At 40.7% G+C, this 24,412-nt stretch overlaps 2 protein-coding genes across 3 annotated transcripts in view; one reads left to right on the forward strand and one right to left on the reverse strand.

Moving 5' to 3' along the window:
* Positions 1-1,438: 1,438 nt before the first annotated feature.
* Positions 1,439-23,050, forward strand: MSH6 (mutS homolog 6). Its single transcript, XM_047851265.1, has 10 exons — positions 1,439-1,787; positions 11,386-11,585; positions 14,124-14,293; positions 15,545-18,089; positions 19,912-20,180; positions 21,267-21,384; positions 21,765-21,854; positions 22,318-22,472; positions 22,576-22,775; positions 22,879-23,050. The coding sequence occupies exons 1-10, from the start codon at positions 1,534-1,536 to the stop codon at positions 22,958-22,960; spliced, it is 4,083 nt and encodes a 1,360-aa protein (XP_047707221.1). The 5' UTR covers positions 1,439-1,533; the 3' UTR covers positions 22,961-23,050.
* Positions 23,017-24,412, reverse strand: part of FBXO11 (F-box protein 11) — an 84,912-nt gene continuing 83,516 nt past the window's right edge. For both annotated transcript variants that reach the window (XM_047851266.1, XM_047851267.1), the window contains exon 23: positions 23,017-24,340. In XM_047851266.1, the coding sequence (XP_047707222.1) occupies positions 24,211-24,340 (130 nt within the window). In that variant the 3' untranslated portion in view covers positions 23,017-24,210. The remainder of the gene's footprint in view (positions 24,341-24,412) is intronic.

Consider the following 24,412-nt stretch of genomic DNA (forward strand, 5'->3'; position numbering starts at 1 on the left):
AGAATACCCTCCTCTAGGAACTCAACTGCCTCCATGTTAATATTTGCTAAGGGCAAAAAGCAATCTTAGCTTCACATTATTCTGACCTCCAGGATCCTGTAGGTCTCCTTTAACATATAAATATTCCTTTGGAAACTTCTTTTATCTCTACCCCCCAAGATATATGTTAGCAATCATCCTCCAAGCATATGGCCCACTGATACACCTCTGAAGAGTCTCATTACTAAGGTTTTACTAGACAGTAATAAATGACCTCCTTACAACAGCTACCCCCCCCCCCCCCCAAACCTTGTTTCCAAACTTCCTTAGAGACTTAAGCTATCTCTAACCCCTTCCCAGTTTGAAGGTATATAATCAATTGCTCCTCACAACCCCAGTGCAGCTCTTTCTGCCCACGGGTCCTGTCCCTGTGCGTTAATAAAGCCACCATTTTACACCAAAGATTTCTCAAAAATTCGCTCTGAACTTTGAACCTTTCCACATCACTTTCCAAATCTGAAAAACCTTGCATTTTGAGACACACTTGGTCCAAAAGGTTCAGATAAGGAGTTGTGGACCTGAGGTACTTCCATCAGTTATTGGGCAGATTCAACTAGTCTATGTAAACAAATTGGAAAGCTCTGTGTAGCCGGCAGGTTTTCATAAACATATAAAGTGCCCTGGCGCCTGGGTGGCTCAGTCCATTAAGCATCCGACTTCAGCTCAGGTCATGATTTCACCGTTAGTGGGTTCGAGCCCAGCGTTGGGCTCTGTGCTGACAGCTCAGAGCCTGGAGCCTGCTTCAGATTCTGTGTCTCCCTCTCTCTCTGCCCCTCCCCTGTTCATGCTCTGTCTCAAAAATAAATAAACATTAAACAAAATAAAAAAAAACATAAAGTGCCTGCCACTTAGCAGTGTATCAAGTGCCTACTAAGTGCAACACTCTGAGAATTCAGGATAAACAGGGGGCTTGATTCACTGCAGACTGAATTCTTTTTTCCCTCGAGTTCCTGGCGGAAGCGCTCTAACCACGGAATTTTTCAGGCAGGCGCGGGAAGGTGTTTCTCCGCAAGGGCCGCTTTCCCCGGCCCTTGGGTTAGCCCTCTGCACCCCGGCCACTAATGCCCACGCGGTGCGTGCTCTCCCCCAGCTCACGGTCCCGCCACCGCCCTTCCACAGAGGGCTGGCTTTTCCGAAGCGGCGGCTCCGAGGCTGCCGCCGGCTACCGGCCCGAGCGTTCCTTCCTCGACCAGCCACGGAGGGAGCGCAGCAGGCCTGTTGCCATTCTTGCCCTGGGGTGCAGGGGCCCCGCGCGGCCTGCCAGCCCCTCCCCTCCTCACGTCGCCTGGCGCCCCGAGGGGGCGGGGCAGGTCGCGCACGGGCCGCTACGCCTCTTGCGCCCGCCCCAGCGCCTGTCGATTGGCCGCTGGGGCCAGTGTTCCTCCTGCGCAGCGCACCTCCCCCCAGATTTCCCGCCAGCAGTCGCCGCGCGGTTAATTCCGAGCTTCTAGGCGCTGGGTCCGACCGAGCGGTTGGGCCTTGTCGGCCGTCGCTATGTCGCGACAGAGCACGCTGTACAGCTTCTTCCCCAAGTCTCCAGCGCTGAATAATGCTAACAAGGCCTCGGTCAGGGCCTCAGGTGAAGGCGGTGGTGCCGCCGCTGCTACCCGGGCCTCCGCTTCTCCCGGTGGGGATGCGGCCTGGAGCGAGGCCGAGCCTGGGCCCCTAGCGGGCTCTGCGTCGCCACCCGAGGCGAGGAACATCAATGGAGGGCTGCGGAAGTCGGCCGCGCCCGCGGTCCCCCCCAGGTAGCGCGGTGTGTGTGTGTGGGGGGGGGTGCCGAGGGCGGGGGCACAGCGGCGGGGCGCAGGGAGCCTGGGGAAGGGAGGCTTGCTTTGGAGGATTGCGGGGTGCGTAGCCAGGCCTTGGGCTCGGAGGAGGTGGGGCTGTATACTTGGCTTGAAACAGTGCGGGGGTTGAGTTCGTAGCCTTGGCGTTAGGGGGCGTAGATTGTAAACAGGGCAGTAGGAAATTGGCTGCAGGAAGAAAGGGGGGGGAGGAGACGTGCAGACTTCGGAGGAAGAGATGCGTTCCGCCAGGTGGGAGGCCGCGGTAGAGATGGAGTGCAAACTGGTTGGGGTAGCGAGAAGAAAGGGGAAATGGGAGCGTTGGGGGTGGGGCGGGAAGAGAAGGGAGCTTTGCACGCTCCTTGCGGGGTGCGCACCCAGGGCGGGGGAGGGGGTGGTGTTTGCCTGCGGCGGGGGAGGGGTGGCGGGAAAGAGGAATGTCTGCGGGGGGGGATAAACGCTTGCAGCCCAGAGGCTGTGGGGGCGCGGCAGTGACTGGGATTCGAGGAGGAGGTTCCTCCTTCAGAGCTGGGATAGTGAACTGGGGGCCATTAGACGTTCGGGGAACACACTTTGATGCTTGATTTGAGCCTTGGACGCCTAGACTGTGGGGGCGATGGGCCCTCGGCCTGCTTGTGTGGGCTGTTGGGGAGGTGGGAGTGGGGGTGGGCTACGAGCTGTGTGCGTCGGGGGTGTATCACGTCGCAGACCGAGGGGTCCGATTGGTCGGAAGGAGAATTGCAGGGCGGGGTGGGGCGGGGCAGGTGGGGGGGGGGCAGAAAGTGCTGGGATCCGGCTGGGTCATCCCATAGGTAGGCCGAACAGGCACCAACAAATGAAGAATTTAGAAGCCGTGTTAATTTTGACACACGTGGAAGTGTCGTGTGGAGTTGAAAAAGATGTTATGATACAGTGTCTCTTTTGTTGACGATTCCATGGGAGGAGGGGGCACTGTAATTTTTTCACAGTTGAGAGTGAGATTGGAAAGGCCTTGAGCTGGCCCTGGACAGGGATATACCGCCACGATTGTGGGGAATCCGGCCGGGAGGTGTCCTAGCTCTCCGAGCAGTTCGGTGCTGTTCCACGGCTTGGTTGGCCTTTTGTCGGAGAAGCGGCGACATTTTGAAAAGCTCGTATTTGCTGTATCCTAGGTATTGTATTAGGCACAAAATGTAATGCTAGCCGTTTGAAAGGATGAAGAAATAGAGGTTAAGAAAAAAAAACCCAACTCATTCAAGATTGAAGTGTTAGTGGTTCTGAGTAATCCAAATGTCTTTAGTTTCAGGTGTCCTACAGATTGTGAAGTCTAAGTGTAATTATAGTGTTACCTTCCTTTAAGCGACCCTTTCAAGCAGTGAGTTTATGTAGTTGTGTGAAGAGTAGTAGGGTATGCCTCTGGCTTAGAGATTATTTGGGGCTCTTTTTTCTTTTTTTTTTTTCAATATATGAAATTTATTGTCAAAATTCTTTTTTCTTTTTAAGTTTATTTATATTGAGAGAAAGAGCGGGTGTTCGAGCGGGGAAGGGGCAGCGGGAGTCAGTCCTAAGCTGCGCTGAGCCCGATCATGACCTGAGCCACAGTCAAGAGCCCAACAGATGAGCCACCCAGGCGCTCCTTGAGCTTTCTTTTTGAGAAACAGCAGACACTAGAGCAGTTCTTGAAAAGGGTACTTTACTCATCAATTTACATTTATAAGGGAAACCTCCATTTGTAAAGATGTCTCCTGCTTTGAACCAGGAAGAGGAAAGATAACTAAAAGTGGATAAAACGTTTCTAATGGAGATGGTTCTGACTTAAATCTGCATAACAATCAACCCTTGTTGGGTGTTCTTTCCCTGGTACCCTTCGGTACCTGTCCCTCTCCCCACCCCTCCTCCATCTTTTGTCTTTAGCTGCAGATGGCATTTAAGGTGGTAACTTGGAGCTATCTCTGGGAGTTAACTGTTTCCCTCAGTATCTCCAATGTATGCAGGAGGTGTACATGTTAATAAACCTCAGTTTGGTTTTCTTTCGTTAATCTTTTATTACTGCGGGTCTTAGCCAAGAACTCAGAAGGCTTGAGGAAAAACATTTTTCCTCTCCTAACATGTGTATCTTCCATAACATTGTTTTTCATAAAATTTTTCATCATTCATTGTAAGAAATGCAAGATGTGTTATAATGTTTATTTGAACAGGAGTTGACTATTCTTGCATCCATGCTAAAAGGACGCATTTATTGTGTGGTTTGTGTTTTATGTATTGAAAAGTACATGCTCCTTTTTTTTTTTTTTTTTGAGGTCTGAATTCAGGAGACTTGTAAAAACATGACATTGTTTACACTTGACCACCTGCTAAAGGGACTGTTCCCAGAGTATTCAAGAAAGATCAGCATTTGATACTAAGCTTCTAAAGAGACTCCAGTATATAGATTTGACCTTCATTCAACAAATGCCCATGTACCTGCTCTGCCAGGCACAGTATTAGGCATTATGGGTCCAGGATACAACCTTATATAGAACAAGCAAAAGAGTAATTCTTAGAGTAGGAGCAGAGTGTATGAGCTCTGTGAGCTTTGGTGAGAGGAAGAGAGTATATATGACAGGGTAGGCTTTCATCTCTTCCGGGTGAAACCCAGCAGACAGACAGGAGTTAGGCTATGGTGGGAATAAGGGGGTGTTAGGAAGCTGGTTCAGGAAGAAGGTCCAGCAAATTGTGGATTGAAGGAAAGGAGAAGTGAGCCTTTGAGAGGTGTGTAGGGGTTCAGTCATGAACCCCCTTTTTCTTTATTTTTGACTAAGATAATTGAGAGAGCTGTAATACGTATGGCTTTTTAAAATTTGAGCGCTTTAAATCTGGCTTTTAAAAATTATTATTACAAATCTTGGCTAGTTTATTTTTTACAATCTTATTTCAATGATAATTGTCTCTCTTTGAAGTGTATGCCCCATCCGCATTCAGAGGAGGAGTGGTCAGACCTGGCAAATCTTCTTTAAGCACCCTTGTCTGTACTAGTTGTAAGTCATTTCCTAAGAATTTTCATAGTTAAATGTATTTGTAGATAGCGGTATACTTTTCCAACTAATATGACATCAATATAATATTACTTATTGTAAGAGAAAGAATTCTAGCCCTTTTAAAAAGTATCCTGTGGACTCAGTTTCACAGACCTAACTTGTTTTAATTGATATAATTAAAACGGGTATTTAAAGATGCTCAGCTTGTCATAATTTGGTCTGTGGGAGCCTCTTGTGAGCTTTTACAACTTTTTAACATTACCTCAGGACTTTTGAAAACATTCATTCTGATGACACTTTTCCCTCCCTGCTCTAAGGCATGGAATTAAGCTGCTCCACAAAGAACCTGTTTTTGTTTTTTTTAACTTCCTTTAGGTTTCTTTTCTGATCCTGTTTAGAAAATAGTAGACACCAGTTTGGATGACAGTTTGTATGGTCACCTTAGATCCTTAGTGCATGAGTGATGGGTAACAGTTAACCCAAGCTGAAGGAGAAGGAAAGGGTATATATGGGCAGAGGTGTACTGGGGGGGGGGGGGGGTAGGTCTTGTAGGGGCCTTGGAATTAGTTGCTTTGATTACTTCTCTTTTCTCAGTACTGCATTTAGTTATTTGAGGGTAGAGGAAGTCTGCACTAATGGTCCACCTTGAGAGTTAGGTGCAAACACTGGTAGCTGATTTCTGAAGTTGGTCTGAAAGTGCTTTTGGGTTATATGCACATATTTTTGTTTGACATCTTTTATTGTTTATAGAAGCAGATTCTAGCAGTGCTTTGGTACCTACTGAATTTTTTTTTAAGTAGATAGCTCAAAAAGTTGATTATAAATTTGGGGGCACAATCAGTAATTGACAACAAAATTATGGACCAAAAGGAAAGCAATAACGTGATTTTTTTTTTAAAGCATAGTTTTAAAAATCTGTTCAATATATATTTAGCTTTACTAAGTCATTTCTCAGTTTTAGTTGTATGAGTTTTGTTTTTTGTTTTTTAATAATTAGCTCTATGCCCAAAATGGGGCTCCAACTCCTGACCCTGAGGTCAAGAATTGCATGCTGTACAGACTGAGACAGCTTGGCACCCTAGTTGTATGAAGGTTTTTACATTTATTTTTCTGAGCTCTCTGGTTTTTCCTTTTTTTTTTTTTTAACACTATCTTTAGAATCTCAAGAATATTAAACACTTAAGATATATTAACATTTTTGGGGTGCCTGGGTGGCTTAGTGGAAAGAGCCTGCAGCTCATGATCTTGGGGTTGTGAGTTTGAGTCCCATGTTGGATGTAGAGATTACTTAAATAGATTTAAAAACATTTATATTAACACTTTAAAAACATATAAAGTCATAATTGGATTAGAAAATTTTTTTAATGTTTATTTTTGATAGAGCACAAGCAGAGGAGGGGCAGAGAGAAAGGGAGACACAATGTAAAGCAGGCTCCAGGCTCTGAGCTGTTAGCACAGACAGAGCTCAAGTGGGCTTGAACTAATGAGTTGTGAGATCATGACCTAAGCTGAAATCGGAAGCTCAACAGACTGAGCCACCCATGCACCCTATTTAGATCTTATTTATAAGTATATTGTAAGATATCATTCCAGTATTTATTTTGGCATTTCAGCTTGGGCTTTAGGAAGAGCCAGTGTATTTTACATTGTAATAAAATGTTTAAATTTTTTTTTAACATTTATTTATTTTTGAGACAGAGAGAGCATGAACAGGGGAAGGTCAGAGAGAGAGGGAGACACAGAATCTGAAACAGGCTTCAGGCTCTGAGCTGTTAGCACAGAGCCCAACGCGGGGCTCGAACTCAAAGACTGTGAGATCATGACCTGAGCCGACGACTGAGCCACTCAGGTTCCCCTGTAATAAAATATTTAGATGAGAGGTGACTTTTTGGCCCAGATATTTTCAAATTTGATTTGCATAGGGCTAAAGATTCTTGTTAATACAGTTATATGAAAAGGGAAAAATGTTAAGATTGTCAGAAAACATAGCCAAATATTAAAATACAGTTAATACATGACTGTTGGGCAAAGTTTTAAGTAGAAAGTAGAGCCAGTGAAATAGGTGGATGTGATTTTCATAGGGTTATCAGGCTTTTATGAAAACCAGTGTATGAAAAACTGGCAGGTATTCAAATTATAGCATATTTCAAGATTGCATTATATTTCCATATTTAAAAAATTTAAGAAAAAAATTTGTTTTTAATGTTTGAGAAAGAGACAGAGTGTGAGTGGGGCTGGAGCAGAGAGAGAGGGAGACACGGAATCTGAAGCAGGCTCCAGGCTCTGAGCTGTCAGCACAGAGCCCGACACGGGGCCTGAATTCAAGAACTGTGAGATCATGATCTGAGCTGAAGTCAGACACTTACCGACTGAGCCACCCAGGCGCCCCCCCTCCACATTTTTTTTTTTACATTTATTTATTTTTGAAAGACAGAGACAGCACAAGTTGGGGAGGGGCAGAGAGAGAGAGGGAGATACAGAATCTGAAGCAGGCTCTTAGTGACGCGTGGGACTCGAATTCACAAACTGTGAGATTGTGACCTGAGCCGAAGTCGGATGCTTAACTGACTGAGCCACCCAGGCACCCCTATATTTCCATATTTTAAAAGACAGGATTTAGTGTTGGTAGGAAAACCTGAATATTTGCATGGATTAAAATATATGTTCCTTTTATTTTGGTATTCTTTGGAAACTACACAACTGCTAGAAATTTTTTATTTACTTATTTTGAGATTAAATTTTTAAAATTACTTTTAAACAATTGGAGTGTACCCACAAAATTAATAGATTTAATAAGAACTCTGTTAGCATTAAGTGAAGAAAATTTTTAATTGAAATGTTTAAAATAACCTAGTTTTATTACACAGTATACAACAGTGTATTTTATTACCCACTTACTTCTCTTTTTGGCTGGAAACCACTGTTTCCTGGGCTGGAATTTTTAAAATGTCATTTTTAGCATTAGTAGAGGAACAGTGCATATTACTAAACATTTTAGCCTTAGCATTTTATAGTTTACTGCCAATTCCTAACAGCAGAAAAGTTAGATTGTGTGTAAGATTCTTTAAGTATAAGGTTCTATTTAGGGTATGGTGATGTTGAAAAACAATTTGAACAGTTAATTTTAACTTTACAAATAAGGAATTTATTTCAAAACTAGCTTTTTACGCTTTTTTTCCTCCAGTAAGTATGGCTATCTGCCTTTCAAGATAAAGATATTAACAATTTTTAAGTTAATTTATTTATTTTGAGAGAGTGTGGATGAGCAGGAGAGGGGCAGAGGGAGAGAGAATCCCAGGCAGGCTCCTTGCTATCAGTACAGAGCCTGACATGGGGCTCAATCTTACGAACTGTGAGATCATGACCTGAGCCAAAATCAAGAGTTGGATGCTTAACTGACTGAGCCACCCAGGTACCCAAGACATTGAATTTTTAAATTGGTTGCTTTGGAAATTTATCTTTTCTAATTATTTTTGAGACCTTTGAATACCACTGTACAGTTTGTTTTACAATTTGCACTACATTTGTATAAATGGCAGTTAATAACTTGAGTCTTACTTAGCTCAAGTTATTTCCTTTGGGATAAAACTAATGAACTTATTCATGTTAAAACAGTAATATTTTATTACATCTTAAGTTTAGGTATAAAACTAAAATTTTTTTTTCATGTCTTTGGGTCTCAGAAACTTGAGTTACTCTTACTTGAGTATAGAAAGGAATTTTCAGGAGGCAGGTGTGGCCATGTCATTTTTGGCTCAAGAATTTTGATCTAGTCATGACAGTTTTTCTGGGATCCCATAAGAAAACTGAGATTCCTGCAAGTGCTCTGTTGCCTCATACCAGGCAAAACAGAATTCCACTGGATTTGAGGCATCCTGTTCCCTTGAACTTCAAATGTACTACCAAGATGGGGCACCTTGGGTGGCTCAGTTGGTTAAGTGTCCAACTCTTGATTTAGGCTCAGGTCATGATCTCATGGTTTGTGGGATGGAGCCCCACGTTGGGCTCTGTGCTAACAGCGTGGAGCCTGCTCTGGATTCTCTCCCTCTCCCTCTCCCTCCCTCCTCCCTCCCCCCCCCCCCACCCCGCTTGTGGTGTCACAAAATAAATAAATAAACTTAAAAAAATGTATTACCAAGATGTGCATTCTTGTCAGTCTGTTATGCACTAACTCCATTCTTGAGAATTTGTAGCTTTTATAAATTTTTTTTTTAACGTTTATTATTGAGAGACACAGAACGTGAGCAGGGTAGAGAGAGGGGGAGACACAGAATCTGAAGTAGGCTCCAGCCTCTGAGCTGTCAGCACAGAGCCTGACGTGGGGCTCGAACTCACAAACTGTGAGATCATGACCTGAGCCGAAGTTGGTTGCCTAACCAGCTGAGCCACCCAGGCGCCCCGAGAATTTGTAACTTTTATAAGACACAGATGTAATGAAACAGCTGGTGTCCAGTTCAGCCCTTAGTCCTTACCCTGCATAACTCTGTACACACAGGCAAGAAGAATAGTTGTCTTTAATTTCACAAATCAAGAACGCTTTTTTTTTTTTTAAGATTTTATTTTTTAAGTAATCTCCATACCCAATGTGGTGCTCGAACTCACAACTTTGAGGTCAAGAGTTTCATGTTCCACCGACAGCCAGCCAGGCACTCCAAACCAAGAAAACTTTGTAAACCTCGCTCCATAATGGTCAGGCTCAGGGCTCATCTACGTATACTGAATAACTTCAATACTTGGGGAGGAACTGCCTCAAACTAGCCAATGATGGGGTTTAGGCTTAGCTACAAACACACCAAAACCTTACCTGAGTCTCCATCTTTTAAGGGATTTAAGTGTCTTTGAGAAGGGCAGCCAGGCTTGACAGATAGGTATCCCGACTGGTCCCCCTTTCAGAAAAATCTGCTTGGATAACACAATTTGAAGCCTGATGTCTCAAGACTATACAGAAATACGCTTCATGAGGGGAGACATGTTCATTGAAATAACATGTATTTGCTCTTTGGCCAATCTTGTAAAAATTATTGCCACGGTTCAGACTCACAACTGTTAGTGTCTTTACAAAGACAAAAGATGTTTCCTTCCTTTAGCAGCAGAAATAAAAGTCCAGCTTTAGGGTAGTCCCAGGTACTTTGGCACAAAGGCTGTGTGGTTAGTCGCTACCTGGCTGGAGTCAAGGGAAAGACTGCTTGACAGTAGGGAGGCTTGTAAACAAACCATTCTGCACAGCTGTAAGGGTCTTTGTCTCCTGTTAATGGATGTTAGTAGCCAGGAGGCACTTAACAGAAGTTTGTTTGAAATTGTACAGTCACAGCTTCCTGTTAAAGATGACCTATGTGGTGAGCTTGATGGCAATATTTATAGATCTTTGCTTGTGTAGGTTGCTGTAGATTTAAGAATGCACATACTGTAAAGGCCCTTGAGAAAAGTCCCAGCTGAATCATGCTGTTGTTTTTCTCTTCTAATTGTCTAGCCTAGGGGTTTCCATATTCACATTTTTGAAGAAAAGGAATAATTTCGTTATTGGGTCTGAATACAGTGGCCCCAGGTGACTAACGGAAGCTATTCTAAAATGTTCCCTGTTTGTCATATTTATTTTACTTTTGCAGTTGATATTCAGTGAAATCTTTAAGCAAGTTTAGAAAATCTTGGTATATAGTACTTGAGCAGAATTTATCAGCTGTTGTGGCTTCCTCATCACTGAGGGACTGTGCTGTAGTCTTTTAATTTTTATTTTTATATTTTAATTTTAATTAGTTAACATACAGTGTTATGTTAGTTTCAGGTGTACATCTGCTGTAGTCTTTTAAGCTAGATTTTTCTCTCCCTATCCTCTCCTCCTTTCCCTTTCTCAGGAAACCTTCAGGACCAAATCATTTTGTTAAGATTGAATTTCTGTTTTCGAGTCTAAAGGCATATGTACTCAATACTTCAGGGATGTTAGGCACTTTACTGACATTTTCCATAAAACTAGATTTTTAGGAGTGAAGGATAGTAGTGTGCTAGGTAGCTTTTGGAATGTGTGGAATACATAGGAGCTTGACTGGAGACTGATTCCAAGCAAAGTCTAATGAGGTAATATTTAATATCATTAGCAAATTACATAGTATGCTTGGTATTTTATTAATACTGTGGGTCAGGTCCTGTTCCTGATATATACTATATTGTGGTATGCAGGCATTGATGTGATGCATTATAACTTGGAGAGCATGTACAATGAGTCTTGTTGTTAACATTGTTATTCTACCAGAATTCTGCTATAGTTTTTAAACTGTGAATGATTCTGAGAAGTAGTTTCTCACCTTAATACCAGAATTCATTGTATTTGTGTTTGTCTTAATAGTTAAATAATAAGCATTGTGCTATTTGCTTATGTTTTTAAAATGACTTGAACATCTGGTTTTTAAAAATCATTAATTCTAGGATTTTTATGCTTGAATATTAATGCCAGAATTCATAGGAGTGTTAATGATACCTTCCTTGGAATTGCTTTTATTTGTAGGTAATTGCCTTGAATGCAACTTAACCAAATATTAACCAAGTTATATATTTCCTTTTGGCAACAGTTCTTGTGACTTCTCACCAGGTGATTTGGTTTGGGCCAAGATGGAGGGTTACCCCTGGTGGCCTTGCCTGGTTTATAACCACCCTTTTGATGGAACATTCATCCGCGAGAAAGGGAAGTCTGTCCGAGTTCATGTACAGTTTTTTGATGACAGCCCAACAAGGGGCTGGGTTAGCAGAAGGCTATTAAAGCCATATACAGGTAAGGGAGTCCACTCTGCAGAATGTTTGTGAGAGTGAGTGTGCAAGAGAGCAAGCATGCATGCACGTGAGCACAAGTGTCTCTGTCTCCTATACAGTGAAATCAAGTGTATTTTATGCCAATAAATTTCAGGAGTGGCAGGAAATGCTTCTAGCATGGGAAAAGGATAAGATAGATGGGGAAAATATAAGATGCTGTAGCTGGTCTTCAGCAGATTTGTTGCATGGAGTGGAATTTTTCTGTCTTTTCAGTTGACTTATGGCAATATCATCCCTTTAAAGGAAAAATGTTTTCATGATTAGATCTCATTTGGACCAAAATACCAAATTCAGATATGAAAAAGGTAAATTGACAGTGTCCTCATCTTCAAGGGTCCAAGAGAAAGGCAATGCAGTCAGGATATGTAGCATATAAATCAGTGTCATTCTCTAGGACAGATGGAGATGCATGCTTACCTGGCCTTCAAAATCCTCACCTATGATTACGTCTGAGGTGAGTTTTACATCAGATTTCTGGAACCATAACTTTCTTTTTCCAGGCCCAGCTTTTTTATGGTCCTAGACATCAGCAGTCCCGCCTGTGGGGCCTCACTTGGGCCAGGTGCACCTTCTCAGTTTCTTGAATTATATAGTGCATGCACATGATGTTCGCAGGATTCAGTGCTTATACATACACTTGATGATGAATAAGTCCTTATCTATTATCCCAGACTCTCCAGGCTAGGATGTTGTTGAACTCAAGTTTTTTGGAGTCAGAATAAGGGTCAGTTTCCCAGGAATCTCTGGGAATCATGCCTTTTGGTCCTAGCACCGCTCATCCTGCAGGGCAAGGAGAGCATACTGAAGAAAGTTCAGCCTGCACAGAAATCTGACCTGCAGGACAGAAAGAGAATCTGGAAATTTGGTGCGGTCTCCTGCACTAATTTGCTGTATAATCTTGGCCAACAAAGCAACTCAGATACTATTCACTCATATATAAAGTGAGAGAGTTGAACTAGATGACAAGTAAGATCTTTTCCTAGGACTGATTTGGAGATTCTAAACAAAGCTTTGGCAGTATGACTTTAAAAATACCAAAAAATTTTGCATTTACGTTGTCATTATTTTGTAAAGGCACCCTCTGCATACTGCATTTGGCCCTTTAAATTTCTAAATCATTGCAATAGCGTGGATGAGGAAAAGTAGGTTTTTAATTTTCTTCTTTTTTTTTTTTTTTGGTCTTAGGATTGTAAAGTAGTTTGCATCAGGGTTTTTCGGGGAATGATGTCATTAGATAGCTGGGGGGTGAGTGCAGCTGCAAACAAGGCACTGGAGGAAGTTAGGAGCCACCCTCCAATGGATTTTGATTATCCTAACTTCGTAGTGTTGGTGCAGCTCTATAGAAAAATGAAAAATTGTACCTTTATTTTATTTAGGCAGCTCATTAAAGTTGCAAATTCCATGACACTTTAGCATGTACTATTAGTTTTAGTATTCAGTAGAAAGAAGGAAATAATGCCATGTTTGGAGCTTTCAAATGTAGACAAATGCAGGTTTGTTTTCTAATTATATTTGGTTAGAAGAAAACAGACATTCCTAGTTTGTGCCATTAGATTTGTGATCTTCTGCATCTAATCTTTTGCTCAGTGGATAGTGTCATTTAAAATTACAGCTCTTTAAATGCAAGGAGTAAAGAAAGAGTTTTGCTTGAAAACAAGACAGTTTAACTTTAAAACAAAAAACACTCAAAGTCTGAACTGGGGTACCCTTCCAAAATATTAGTATCCTTACCAGTAGAGGGTTTTTTTTGTTTGTTTGTTTTTTGGTTTGTTTTTAATATATCCTATTTAACTTAGGGATAAACTTAGTATCATAACTCCATTTAACTGACGGTGTAGTTTTGGCCTTCCTGAAGTAATAAAAAAAGGGTCTCAACACAAACACCTTTTACATGTCATGCCTCACCTGAAGAGGAGGTGGGCTTTATCTATTTAGGGCCACTTCCCAAGAAATTAGAAGAGAGATGAAGTGGTCCTGGATGACCCAACAGTTAAGGCAACTTCAAGGAGGTAAAATAGGTAATTTAAGTTTCACTGGTAATTTTTTCCCTGAGAATTCCTTCCTTGTAGGCTTTCCTGGTCTACTATCAATTAAAAGTAATGGGTCATTAAATTAAAAACTAGATTCTCATCATTCTTGTTCATTAGGACAGGTGTTGTAGGTTGAGTCCACTACCCCACCAACAGGTCCTATTTATAAGAATAAGATTTGCTGGGGCGCCTGGGTGGCACAGTCGGTTAAGCGTCCGACTTCAGCCAGGTCACGATCTCGCGGTCCGTGAGTTTGAGCCCTGCGTCGGGCTCTGGGCTGATGGCTCAGAGCCTGGAGCCTGTTTCCGATTCTGTGTCTCCCTCTCTCTCGGCCCCTCCCCCGTTCATGCTCTGTCTCTCTCTGTCCCAAAAATAAATAAACCTTGAAAAAAAAAAAAATTTAAAAAAAAAAAAAAAAGAATAAGATTTGCTTAAGAAATATAAATTCAATCTAAATGTAAATTTTTTAGGTTCAAAATCGAAAGAAGCACAAAAAGGAGGTCATTTTTATAGTTCAAAGCCTGAAATACTCAGAGCAATGCAACGTGCAGATGAAGCCTTGAATAAAGACAAGATCGAGAGGCTTGAATTGGCAGTGTGTGATGAGCCCTCAGAACCAGAGGAAGAAGAAGAGATGGAGGTGGGACATTGTTAAACAGTCAGTTGTTACTTCTGTTGGGAGAGTGATGGAAGGAGGGGGTGGATATGCAAAGTGATGTTCTCTTATTTATATGTTGTTTGCATATATATACACTTTAATATTTGTACACATACGTCTGTGTTTCCTCAGGACTGTAGGTTAAATTAGATTGGAATCTCAGCAGTCATTTTGCTTAAGTTTTACAGCTTCAAGCCTGGTGGAGGACACATCGTGTAAGAGGTAGAACCATTTTTGGTAACAAGTAATGAGCTCAGGACAGTAAGGACATGGTGACAAAATTGGTCATGGTATCTGGTAGTAAACCTCTATAGGAGGGTGTGGTCAAGCCCTGGTAATTAATTGCCTGGTTTTATGCGTTCATTCCTTTTTTTTTGTTGTATTTTGTATGGATGAGAATAAAGGTTAAATAACCTTGACATACAACCTGGGTTTCAAATGTTAGTGGTCACTATTTGACTGAATTAAATTCTGTTAAGGAAGAAATAATTGATTCATTTAAAACAAACATGGTCATTATTCTCTAAGAAATTAGTGAGCGGTGTGCTGAAGAGATTCTGTGTTTTATTCTATTACAGATAGGGAATAAACAAGTTAATCTAATGGGTATTTTAAGAGAAATGAGAGGAAAAGTGTTTTTAATCTTATGTTTGAGGTTGAGAGCAGGGATCATAACATTCATCAAAGGTTTAGAACTGGATGGTAATACAGAAATCATTTAGCCTCCTGTGACTTCACGTATGTGGGAGATCCACGATAAGTGGATGTGCCGTGCCCAAGAAGATACAGCTGGTTTGTGGAAGGGCAAGGACTAGAACCAGTAGAGATTGCTTACTGCTTTCTTAACACTTAAGAATTTATAAAGTGGCAAATTTCGTAATATGTCCATCTGTAAGAGGAGAGGTGACCCTGGAAGAAAGATAATGGAGTTATTTAAAGTTGTTTATTTCCACAGCTGACTGTTCCTGGGGGCATCACTTTACGGGCATTTGTGATGTACGGTCATGCTAATGGGCTGCATCACTATTCTATAAGATAGAACTGTCATGATAGAATCACTTAATCCTGTAATGTGATACTATTGAAACTGATATTCTTTGAGGAAAAAAATAGTTTCTCATTTTTGGAGATGGGTTCTTCTCTTGACATAGGAAGTATTGAGAAATACTTCACAGCAGTACTGTCATTTTCCAGATTGTTTTGTATTTAAATAACTCTTTCCTTGCCTGCCAGGTAGGTGCAACTTACTCATCAGATAAGAGTGAAGAAGATAAGGAAATTGAAAGTGAAGAAGAAGTGCCACCTAAGGTGCAAGGATCTAGGCGAAGTAGCCGCCAGATAAAAAAACGAAGGGTCATATCAGACTCTGAGAGTGATGTTGGTGGCTCTGATGTGGAATTCAAGCCAGATGCTAAGGAGGAAGGAAGCAGTGATGAAATAAGCAGTGGAGTGGGGGACAGTGACAGTGAAGGCTTGGACAGCCCTGTCAAAGTTGCTTCAAAACGGAAGAAAATGGTGTCTGGAAATGGCGCTCTCAAAAGGAAAAGTTCAAGGAAGGAAATGCCCTTGGCCACCAAACGATCAACTGGCATTTCATCAGAAACCAAGAGCACTCTGAGTGCTTTCTCTGCCCCTCAGAATTCTGAATCTCAAGCCCACACTGGTGGAGGATGTGAGGATAGTAGTCGCCCCACTTTCTGGTATCATGAAACTTTAGAGTGGCTTAAGGAGGAAAAGAGACGAGATCTCCACAGGAGGCGACCTGATCACCCCGATTTTGATGCATCCACACTCTATGTGCCTGAGGATTTCCTTAATTCCTGTACTCCTGGGATGAGGAAGTGGTGGCAGATTAAGTCTCAGAACTTTGATCTTGTTATTTTTTATAAGGTGGGGAAGTTTTATGAGTTGTACCACATGGATGCTCTTGTTGGAGTCAATGAACTCGGGCTGGTATTCATGAAAGGCAACTGGGCTCATTCTGGTTTCCCTGAAATTGCATTTGGCCGATACTCTGATTCTCTGGTTCAGAAGGGCTATAAAGTAGCACGAGTGGAACAGACTGAGACCCCGGAAATGATGGAGGCACGATGCCGGAAGATGGCACATATATCTAAGTATGACAGAGTGGTGAGGAGGGAGATCTGTAGAGTCATTACCAAGGGTACACAGACCTACAGTGTACTGGAAGGTGACCCCTCTGAGAACTACAGTAAGTATCTTCTTAGCCTCAAAGAAAAAGAGGAGGATTCCTCTGGCCACACTCGAGTGTATGGAGTATGCTTTGTTGATACCTCACTGGGAAAGTTTTTCATAGGTCAGTTTCCAGATGATCGCCACTGTTCTAGATTTAGGACTCTAGTGGCACACTACCCTCCAGTACAAGTCTTGTTTGAGAAAGGAAATCTCTCAACAGAAACTAAGATGATTCTGAAGGGTTCATTATCCTCCTCTCTTCAGGAAGGTCTGATACCAGGCTCCCAGTTTTGGGATGCAGCCAAAACTTTGAGAACTCTCCTTGAAGAAGCATATTTTAAGGAAAAGTTAAATGAGGACAGTGGGGTGATGTTACCCCAGGTGCTTAAAGGTATGACCTCAGAGTCTGATTCTCTTGGGTTAACACCAGGAGAGAAGAGTGAATTGGCCCTCTCTGCTCTAGGTGGTTGTGTCTTCTACCTCAAAAAATGCCTTATTGATCAAGAGCTTTTATCAATGGCTAATTTTGAAGAATACATTCCCTTGGATTCTGACAGGGTTAGTGCTACAAGACCTGGTGCTGTTTTTGCAAAAGCCAATCAACGGATGGTGCTAGATGCTGTGACATTAAGCAACTTGGAGATTTTCCTGAATGGAACAAATGGTTCTACTGAAGGGACCCTGCTAGAAAAGATTGATACTTGCCATACTCCCTTTGGTAAGCGGCTCCTAAAGCAGTGGCTTTGTGCCCCACTCTGTAGCCCTTATGCTATCAATGATCGTTTAGATGCTATAGAAGACCTCATGGCTGTGCCTGACAAAATCTCTGATGTTGCAGACCTTCTAAAGAAGATTCCAGACCTTGAGAGGCTGCTGAGTAAAATTCATAATGTTGGGTCTCCCCTGAAGAGCCAGAACCACCCAGATAGCAGGGCTATAATGTATGAAGAAACTACATACAGCAAAAAAAAGATTATTGATTTTCTTTCTGCTCTAGAAGGATTCAAAGTAATATGTAAAATTATAGAGACTATGGAAGAAGTTGCTGACAACTTTAAGTCTAAAATCCTTAAGCAAGTCATTACTTTGCAGACAAAAAATCCTGAGGGCCGTTTTCCTGATTTGACTATAGAACTGAACCGATGGGATACAGCCTTTGACCATGAAAAGGCTCGAAGGACTGGACTAATTACTCCCAAAGCAGGATTTGACCCTGATTATGACCAAGCTCTTGCTGACATAAGAGAAAATGAACAGAGCCTCCTGGAATACTTGGAGAAACAGCGCAGTCGAATTGGCTGTAGGACCATTGTCTACTGGGGGATTGGCAGGAACCGTTACCAGTTGGAAATTCCAGAGAATTTCATCACTCGTAATTTGCCAGAAGAATATGAGTTGAAATCCACCAAGAAGGGCTGTAAACGATACTGGACCAAAACTATTGAGAAGAAGTTGGCTAATCTGATAAACGCTGAAGAGCGGAGAGACGTATCATTGAAAGACTGCATGCGGCGACTCTTCTATAACTTTGATAAAAATTACAAGGACTGGCAGTCTGCTGTTGAGTGCATCGCAGTATTGGGTAAGACTTTGAACAAGTTTATTCCTAAAGCTTTGGTTAGTGATGCGTTATGTCCTAGTTGTACATTAAGATTTACATCCATTGGAGAGTTGCCACTGAGGTGTATCTCTGAGCATAGATAACAAGGTATATACGTCTTGATGTGTGTATGCTTGCCTCCTCACTAGACAAAATGACTAGTTTGTCCATAGCAATTTAAGTTGTTCACTTTTTGGCCTTACTCAGTCTTGAATAATTGAACAAAAGATAAAATATTTTTAGTACTTTTAATGAGGCAATGTGTTTTAGATCAAATTTCCTTTACAGTGGAGTTTTTTAGTATTTGATACTGTTTTAATTTAGTCTAACAAAAAATAGAAGCTTAAAAAATCTTGGCCCATCACTTCTTAATTTTAACTTTTGCAACCTTTCTATATTTTCAGTGCATCTCTTTTCTTTACATGCATATTTCAAGATTTTGATCTTTTTTCTTTTAGCCCAAATTATCACACTTTCTTTCCTGCAGTTGATTTCTCAGAGCCCTGATTTATAGATTTGTAATTTGGTAACCTTTTCAAAAGCTTAATATCCTTTTTCTATAAATTTCATGGCCAACTTATTTGGAGCCCTTGGTGTTTCAGTTCAGGTTTTTTCCCTGTGGTTTTAAAAACACAGTAACCAAATTTGTAACAGAACTATTTTGACCTGAACACGGCTGTCCAGAATTGGCATCCTTTTTCTGCCACATTTTTTATTTTTTAATTTTACAGAGAGAGAGTGCATGCTAGCAGTAGAGAGGGGCAATGGAGAGAGAGAATCCCAAGCAGGCCCCATCCACGTTCAGGGACTGGATCCCACGATCCTGGGATCACGACCTGAGCCAAAATCAAGAGCCGGATGCTCAACCAACTGAGCCACCCAGGCGCCCCTGTGCCACATTTATTCCTTAAACCAATACAGCTTTGAATAGTTCAGTGGATAATTAAAAAAAAAAACAAACCAAACTTCCCTCAGCACAGGTGTTCAAAATTGTGAATTTATTCTTGGTTGTTTTATATTAGGGGCACCTGGGTGGCTCAGTTGGTTAAGTATCGACTTCGGCTTAGGTCATCATCTTAGGTTCATGGGTTTGATCACTGTGTCAGGCTCTGCTGATGGCTCAGAGCCTGGAGCCTGCTTTAGAAACTGTGTCTTCCTCTGTTTTTCTGCCCCTACCCCACTTGTCCTCTCTCTCTCTCAAAAATAAACATTTAAAAGAACTTAAAAAAAGATTGTTTTATATCAGTGTGCCTATTGTGAAAACATTCTGCTTCTAAGAAGTGTTAGCTCCAGGATTAGATCAAGTAAAATAGGTCAGTATAGCATTTCCCAGTTGTATCTCTTAGCTTCCCCTGGCATTCCTCTGGTCTGGATGTTAGGGGACTAAGTCTTTTTGAGACTGGGTGAGAAGTGGGATTTGGGGCCAAAAATGAGAGTTCTCTTTTCATTACAAATGCTATAATAGAAGACCCCTAAAACATTTAGGCTGATGACTGATTTTAGGTTATTGAATGCATTAACAAAGCATTTTATGTATTCTGGAGTGCCTTTTAAAGAAAAGAAAAAACACTATGTCTAAAAAGCAAGTAGAACATACTACCACCCTCCACTGAGAAAGTGTTTGTTTTGTTTAAAAACAATTTTTTTTTTAACGTTTATTCTTTTGAGAGACACAAGACAGGGTGTGAGCTGAGGAAGGGACAGAGAGGGAGACACAGAATCCCCAGCAGGCTTTTTATATTAATTAGTCGGGTCTTTGTGTTTATCAGACCTCAAAAATCAAGCCTCACTTTTACCTTAACAGATGTCTTACTGTGCCTGACTAACTACAGTCGAGGGGGTGATGGCCCTATGTGTCGTCCAGTAATTCTGTTTCCAGAAGAAGACACACCCCCCTTCTTGGACCTTAGAGGATCACGTCATCCTTGCATTACGAAGACTTTTTTTGGAGATGACTTTATTCCTAATGACATTCTAATAGGCTGTGAGGAAGAGGAGGAGGAAAGTGGCAAAGCTTATTGTGTGCTTGTTACTGGACCTAATATGGGGGGCAAGTCGACACTCATGAGACAGGTAAACTGACCTTTAAGGTTTTACAACAAAGTTACTTGTACGCTTTAGGAATATATTACATATTTAAGCCCTTTTCCAAATAGCACATGAATAACAGTTCAGTCACTAGAATACTAGGAAACAAAGGAAAAATGTATTATAAAACAGAATTGTATTCACTTCATCAAATGTCTGTCTGATGTACAGGAAGCCTATATTTAAAAAGGCTAGAAAAATAAAAAGGCAAGGGAGATTTCAAGTTATGTCTTTATAAACTTTGACTTGACTGGATTCATTTCCTCTGAAGGTAGGTGTATTCATAATGAATGAAAATGTTGCAGGTTTGTCCTTTAATTCGACTCATTTGTGGGAATCCTTATAAAAAACCATGACCGACTTGTTCAGATAGGAAAGCAAATAAAATTTATGACCTCAAGTAACTGTTGGAAACTGCTTTTAAGGAAGACAATAAATACATAAGGGGTTGGCCAGCCACTGAGCTAAACCATGATTTATATTTTTTAAAGGGTTATAAAAAGGAAAAAAAAATGTGACTGAGACATTGGGCCCTTGAACTGAAAATGTTTGCTGACCCCCTGCTCTCCTGTATAATCTTATACTTATGGTCATCAAATTTCCTAACTAGCAAGGGACAGTACGGTTCTAATTGATCGGTTTTGATTTTTTTGTATTTCTGTCAAGCTCTCCAGGTGATCTTAAAAAATGAAAATGGGGTGAGCTTGACAAAGTGCAGGAGGGTTCCATCCTCCCAGATTGATTTGGTCTGGAATTGCTTCTAGGCATCAGCAATTTTAAAGAGCTCCCAGGTGATTCTACTGTGTAGCTAGCCAGGGTTAAAAATCACTGATGTAGTGGGTTCAGACCTCACAGGGTGAGGTTTTCAAGCCAGTTAGGCCCTAAGCCTTTTGCCTTCTCTAGGCTTCGCTTTGCCTTTTAGGAGTGCCTGACTGCTACCATAATAGTTCTTATGAAAGATAATGTTTATTAGCTTGGTGTTGCTGTCTTCTGGATATATATAGATCTGTATCTGTCTATGTATCTATGTTTTTAATGCCAATTAGAAATGACCTTTTCCTCCATTTACAGGCTGGCCTGTTAGCTGTAATGGCCCAGACGGGTTGTTACATACCTGCTGAAGTATGCAGGCTCACACCTATTGATAGAGTATTTACTAGACTTGGTGCCTCAGACAGAATAATGTCAGGTGAGTTTTCTTTTCCACCTAAGGCCTTATTATTTGACAATTCATTCTGTGTTTTAAGTGATAAACATATCTGCCTTCAGATATATCAGACATCTGATGAATTTGACAATTCATTTCTATGTTTTAAATGATAAATATATCTGCCTTCAGATATATCAGATAAATATATCCGCGTGCATATGAGTCATTTAAATTTGATGTTTTTCTTCTGGAATGCTTTCAGACATTTGAAATCATTCTATTGTTTTAAGAATTGCATGCGTAATCTGTGTAAAAAGATTTAACCTGGGTAGCTCATGGATTCAAAGAATATGAACCTTAAAGATGAATGTACTGTTTTAGGATTCTAAAGCTCTCCTTCACATATGTGTGTGTTTTAGGTGAAAGTACATTTTTTGTTGAACTGAGTGAAACTGCCAGTATCCTTACACACGCAACAGCACATTCTCTGGTGCTTGTGGATGAATTAGGTAAGACATTACAATTTCCATTTGAAGGCTATTTTTAAAACTTTAGTACAAAGAATTACTTTTCTTGAAGATGGTTGACAGGACAGTTCTCTAAAAGAATGCACTCACCTTTGTGCCATAGACCATAGTTGGAGATAAGAGATTGAAGAGATAATACTGAGAACTTTTTCACATTAAGAGATCTCAAGCCTTGGTAATTAATCTATCAAAATATGAATATTTAAGGAGAAACCAATAGGACCTTTCTGAAGATGACTGGTACCTGAACAGTATGCTTTTAAGAAATGCACCCCACTCCAAGGGCTGCTAAATGAGACCAGACCTATTTAGCTAAACAGGGCCTATTATTTGGATGCACTAATTGATGTTACTGTTCTATCTTGGTTTTCTTTTTTTCTATTATAAGGTAGATCCTTTTGGGTATTAGGCAGATATGTAATTTATGCATATTTTACTTTCATAGGAAGAGGTACTGCAACATTTGATGGAACAGCAATAGCAAATGCAGTTGTTAAAGAACTTGCTGAGAACATAAAGTGTCGTACATTGTTTTCTACCCATTACCATTCATTAGTGGAAGATTATTCTCAAAACGTTGCAGTGCGCCTGGGACACATGGTATGTGTAAATTGCTTATGCAAAAGGTTAGATTTTTGAGGGAATCAGGTACTTCCATTACTAGCACATGAATATAATGTAATAAAATATTTTTCTTTTTTAGGCATGCATGGTAGAAAATGAATGTGAGGATCCCAGCCAGGAGACTATTACCTTCCTATATAAATTCATTAAGGGAGCTTGTCCTAAAAGCTATGGCTTTAATGCAGCAAAGCTTGCTAATCTTCCAGAGGAGATTATTCAAAAGGGACATAGAAAAGCAAGAGAATTTGAGAAGATGACCCAATCACTGCGATTATTTCGGTAATTATACTTAGATATAATTTTGCCATGCAGCCAACCTTATTAAAACCATAATGGGGGATGGTTGATGTGAACTCAATTTTTTTTTTTTTTTAATTTTAAGGGAAGTTTGCCTGGCTAGTGAAAGGTCGACTATAGATGCTGAAGCTGTCCCTAAGTTGCTGACTTTGATTAAGGAATTATAGACTACATTGGAAGCTCTGAGTTGACTTTTTGACAAAGGTGGTAAATTCAGACAACATTATGATCTAATAAACTTTATTTTTTAAAAATGACCATTTTTCCATTTTCTTTCTAGGAAATTAAACCCTTTTAATTCTTATCTACCTTCTACATAATGGTTATTGAATACTCCACAATATATTAAGTCTAGATGTTATGGTACATGCATACACTTTCAGGCTGTTTATACCCACTGTCACCAATACACATAAATGGGGGAGGGGGAGCTATGAAACTGTATAGGGCTGTATATATACTTGTCTCAGCTTAATGCAGGAAATTGTTTTTAATTTCCAGCAGTTTGTCTAAACTGTTCAAAAAAAAACTATGAACAGAGTTCAAATACAGGACTGTTTTGAAGAGACTTTCTAAAGTGTACTTTAAAACATAGTAGTTTTTACCTTTCACAAAACTGAGTTACAAGAATACTTTTGTTTTACAGTGCATCCCTTCCTAGGAAGTCTCATTAAAACACTCACTTTTTCTAGGGGTGATTTTTGAATGCTGCACAGGGAAGGGAAGGAAATAATAGTCTTAACTTTTCTTAAAGGATACCAGAAACATTGCTGGATATAATTTAAGATTAGTGTTTTCTCTTTCATAGAAAGAACGTACATACTGGGACATGAGTACAGTTACAGCAAGTCTAGGTGTGCTAACAAAACAGGGCACATTCAAGTACAAGAAGATTTGCTTGAAATTAAAAACAAACTACATGAGATTAAAGCATTAAAATCATATTTCTCAATCTGAATACATGTTAAAAAAAATCAAAAGAAACGCAGAAGTGCTAGCTCACATTTTTACCATATTACAAAAGCAATTGGTACCCATGTCCATAAAGGCAGCAACAAAGCTGCTTGTCTATTGAAGAGTACTACTGCAAATTGGACTGCATTCAATGCTAGTTGTAAAAACACCAGCTTTTTTTCAGAAGTTGGTATCTGTACAAAATTGCAGCTTATTTCTTCACTTCTGTCCCTTCAAAAGTCTTTACACAGTAATGCTAAAACACCCAGCTTTGAGATCCTGAGTCAATATATTGCCACTTTCTTTTTGGTAGCTTGAGCTTCATAGTGTCAACTGACCTCGTGTATCCATTTTTAATACAGTCTCTTCCTGTAGCATGGGCAAATATTTTAAATCTTCTTCCAAAAAAAATGTTTTAAGTTATGATGTTAGAATGGCAGGACTTTTTCTTTAGGGAAGGAATTCAGTTGTGCTGCAATGTATTAGATTCTATAGGTGGAGCAGAGTCATATAGTGTATCTGTATCATGTGTAGGCTCACCAGCTAATGTACAAGGATTAGACAGTGTTCCAGCACCACAGTCACAGAAAAACCTAAAGCAAAATGAAAACCCAAAAATTAGGAAAGTGAGGGGGAAAATAAGTGGGTAATAGAGCAAGTAAGTG

The sequence above is a fragment of the Prionailurus viverrinus genome, chromosome A3 (genome assembly GCF_022837055.1).
Source record: "Prionailurus viverrinus isolate Anna chromosome A3, UM_Priviv_1.0, whole genome shotgun sequence".
Taxonomy (NCBI): Eukaryota; Metazoa; Chordata; class Mammalia; order Carnivora; family Felidae; genus Prionailurus; species Prionailurus viverrinus.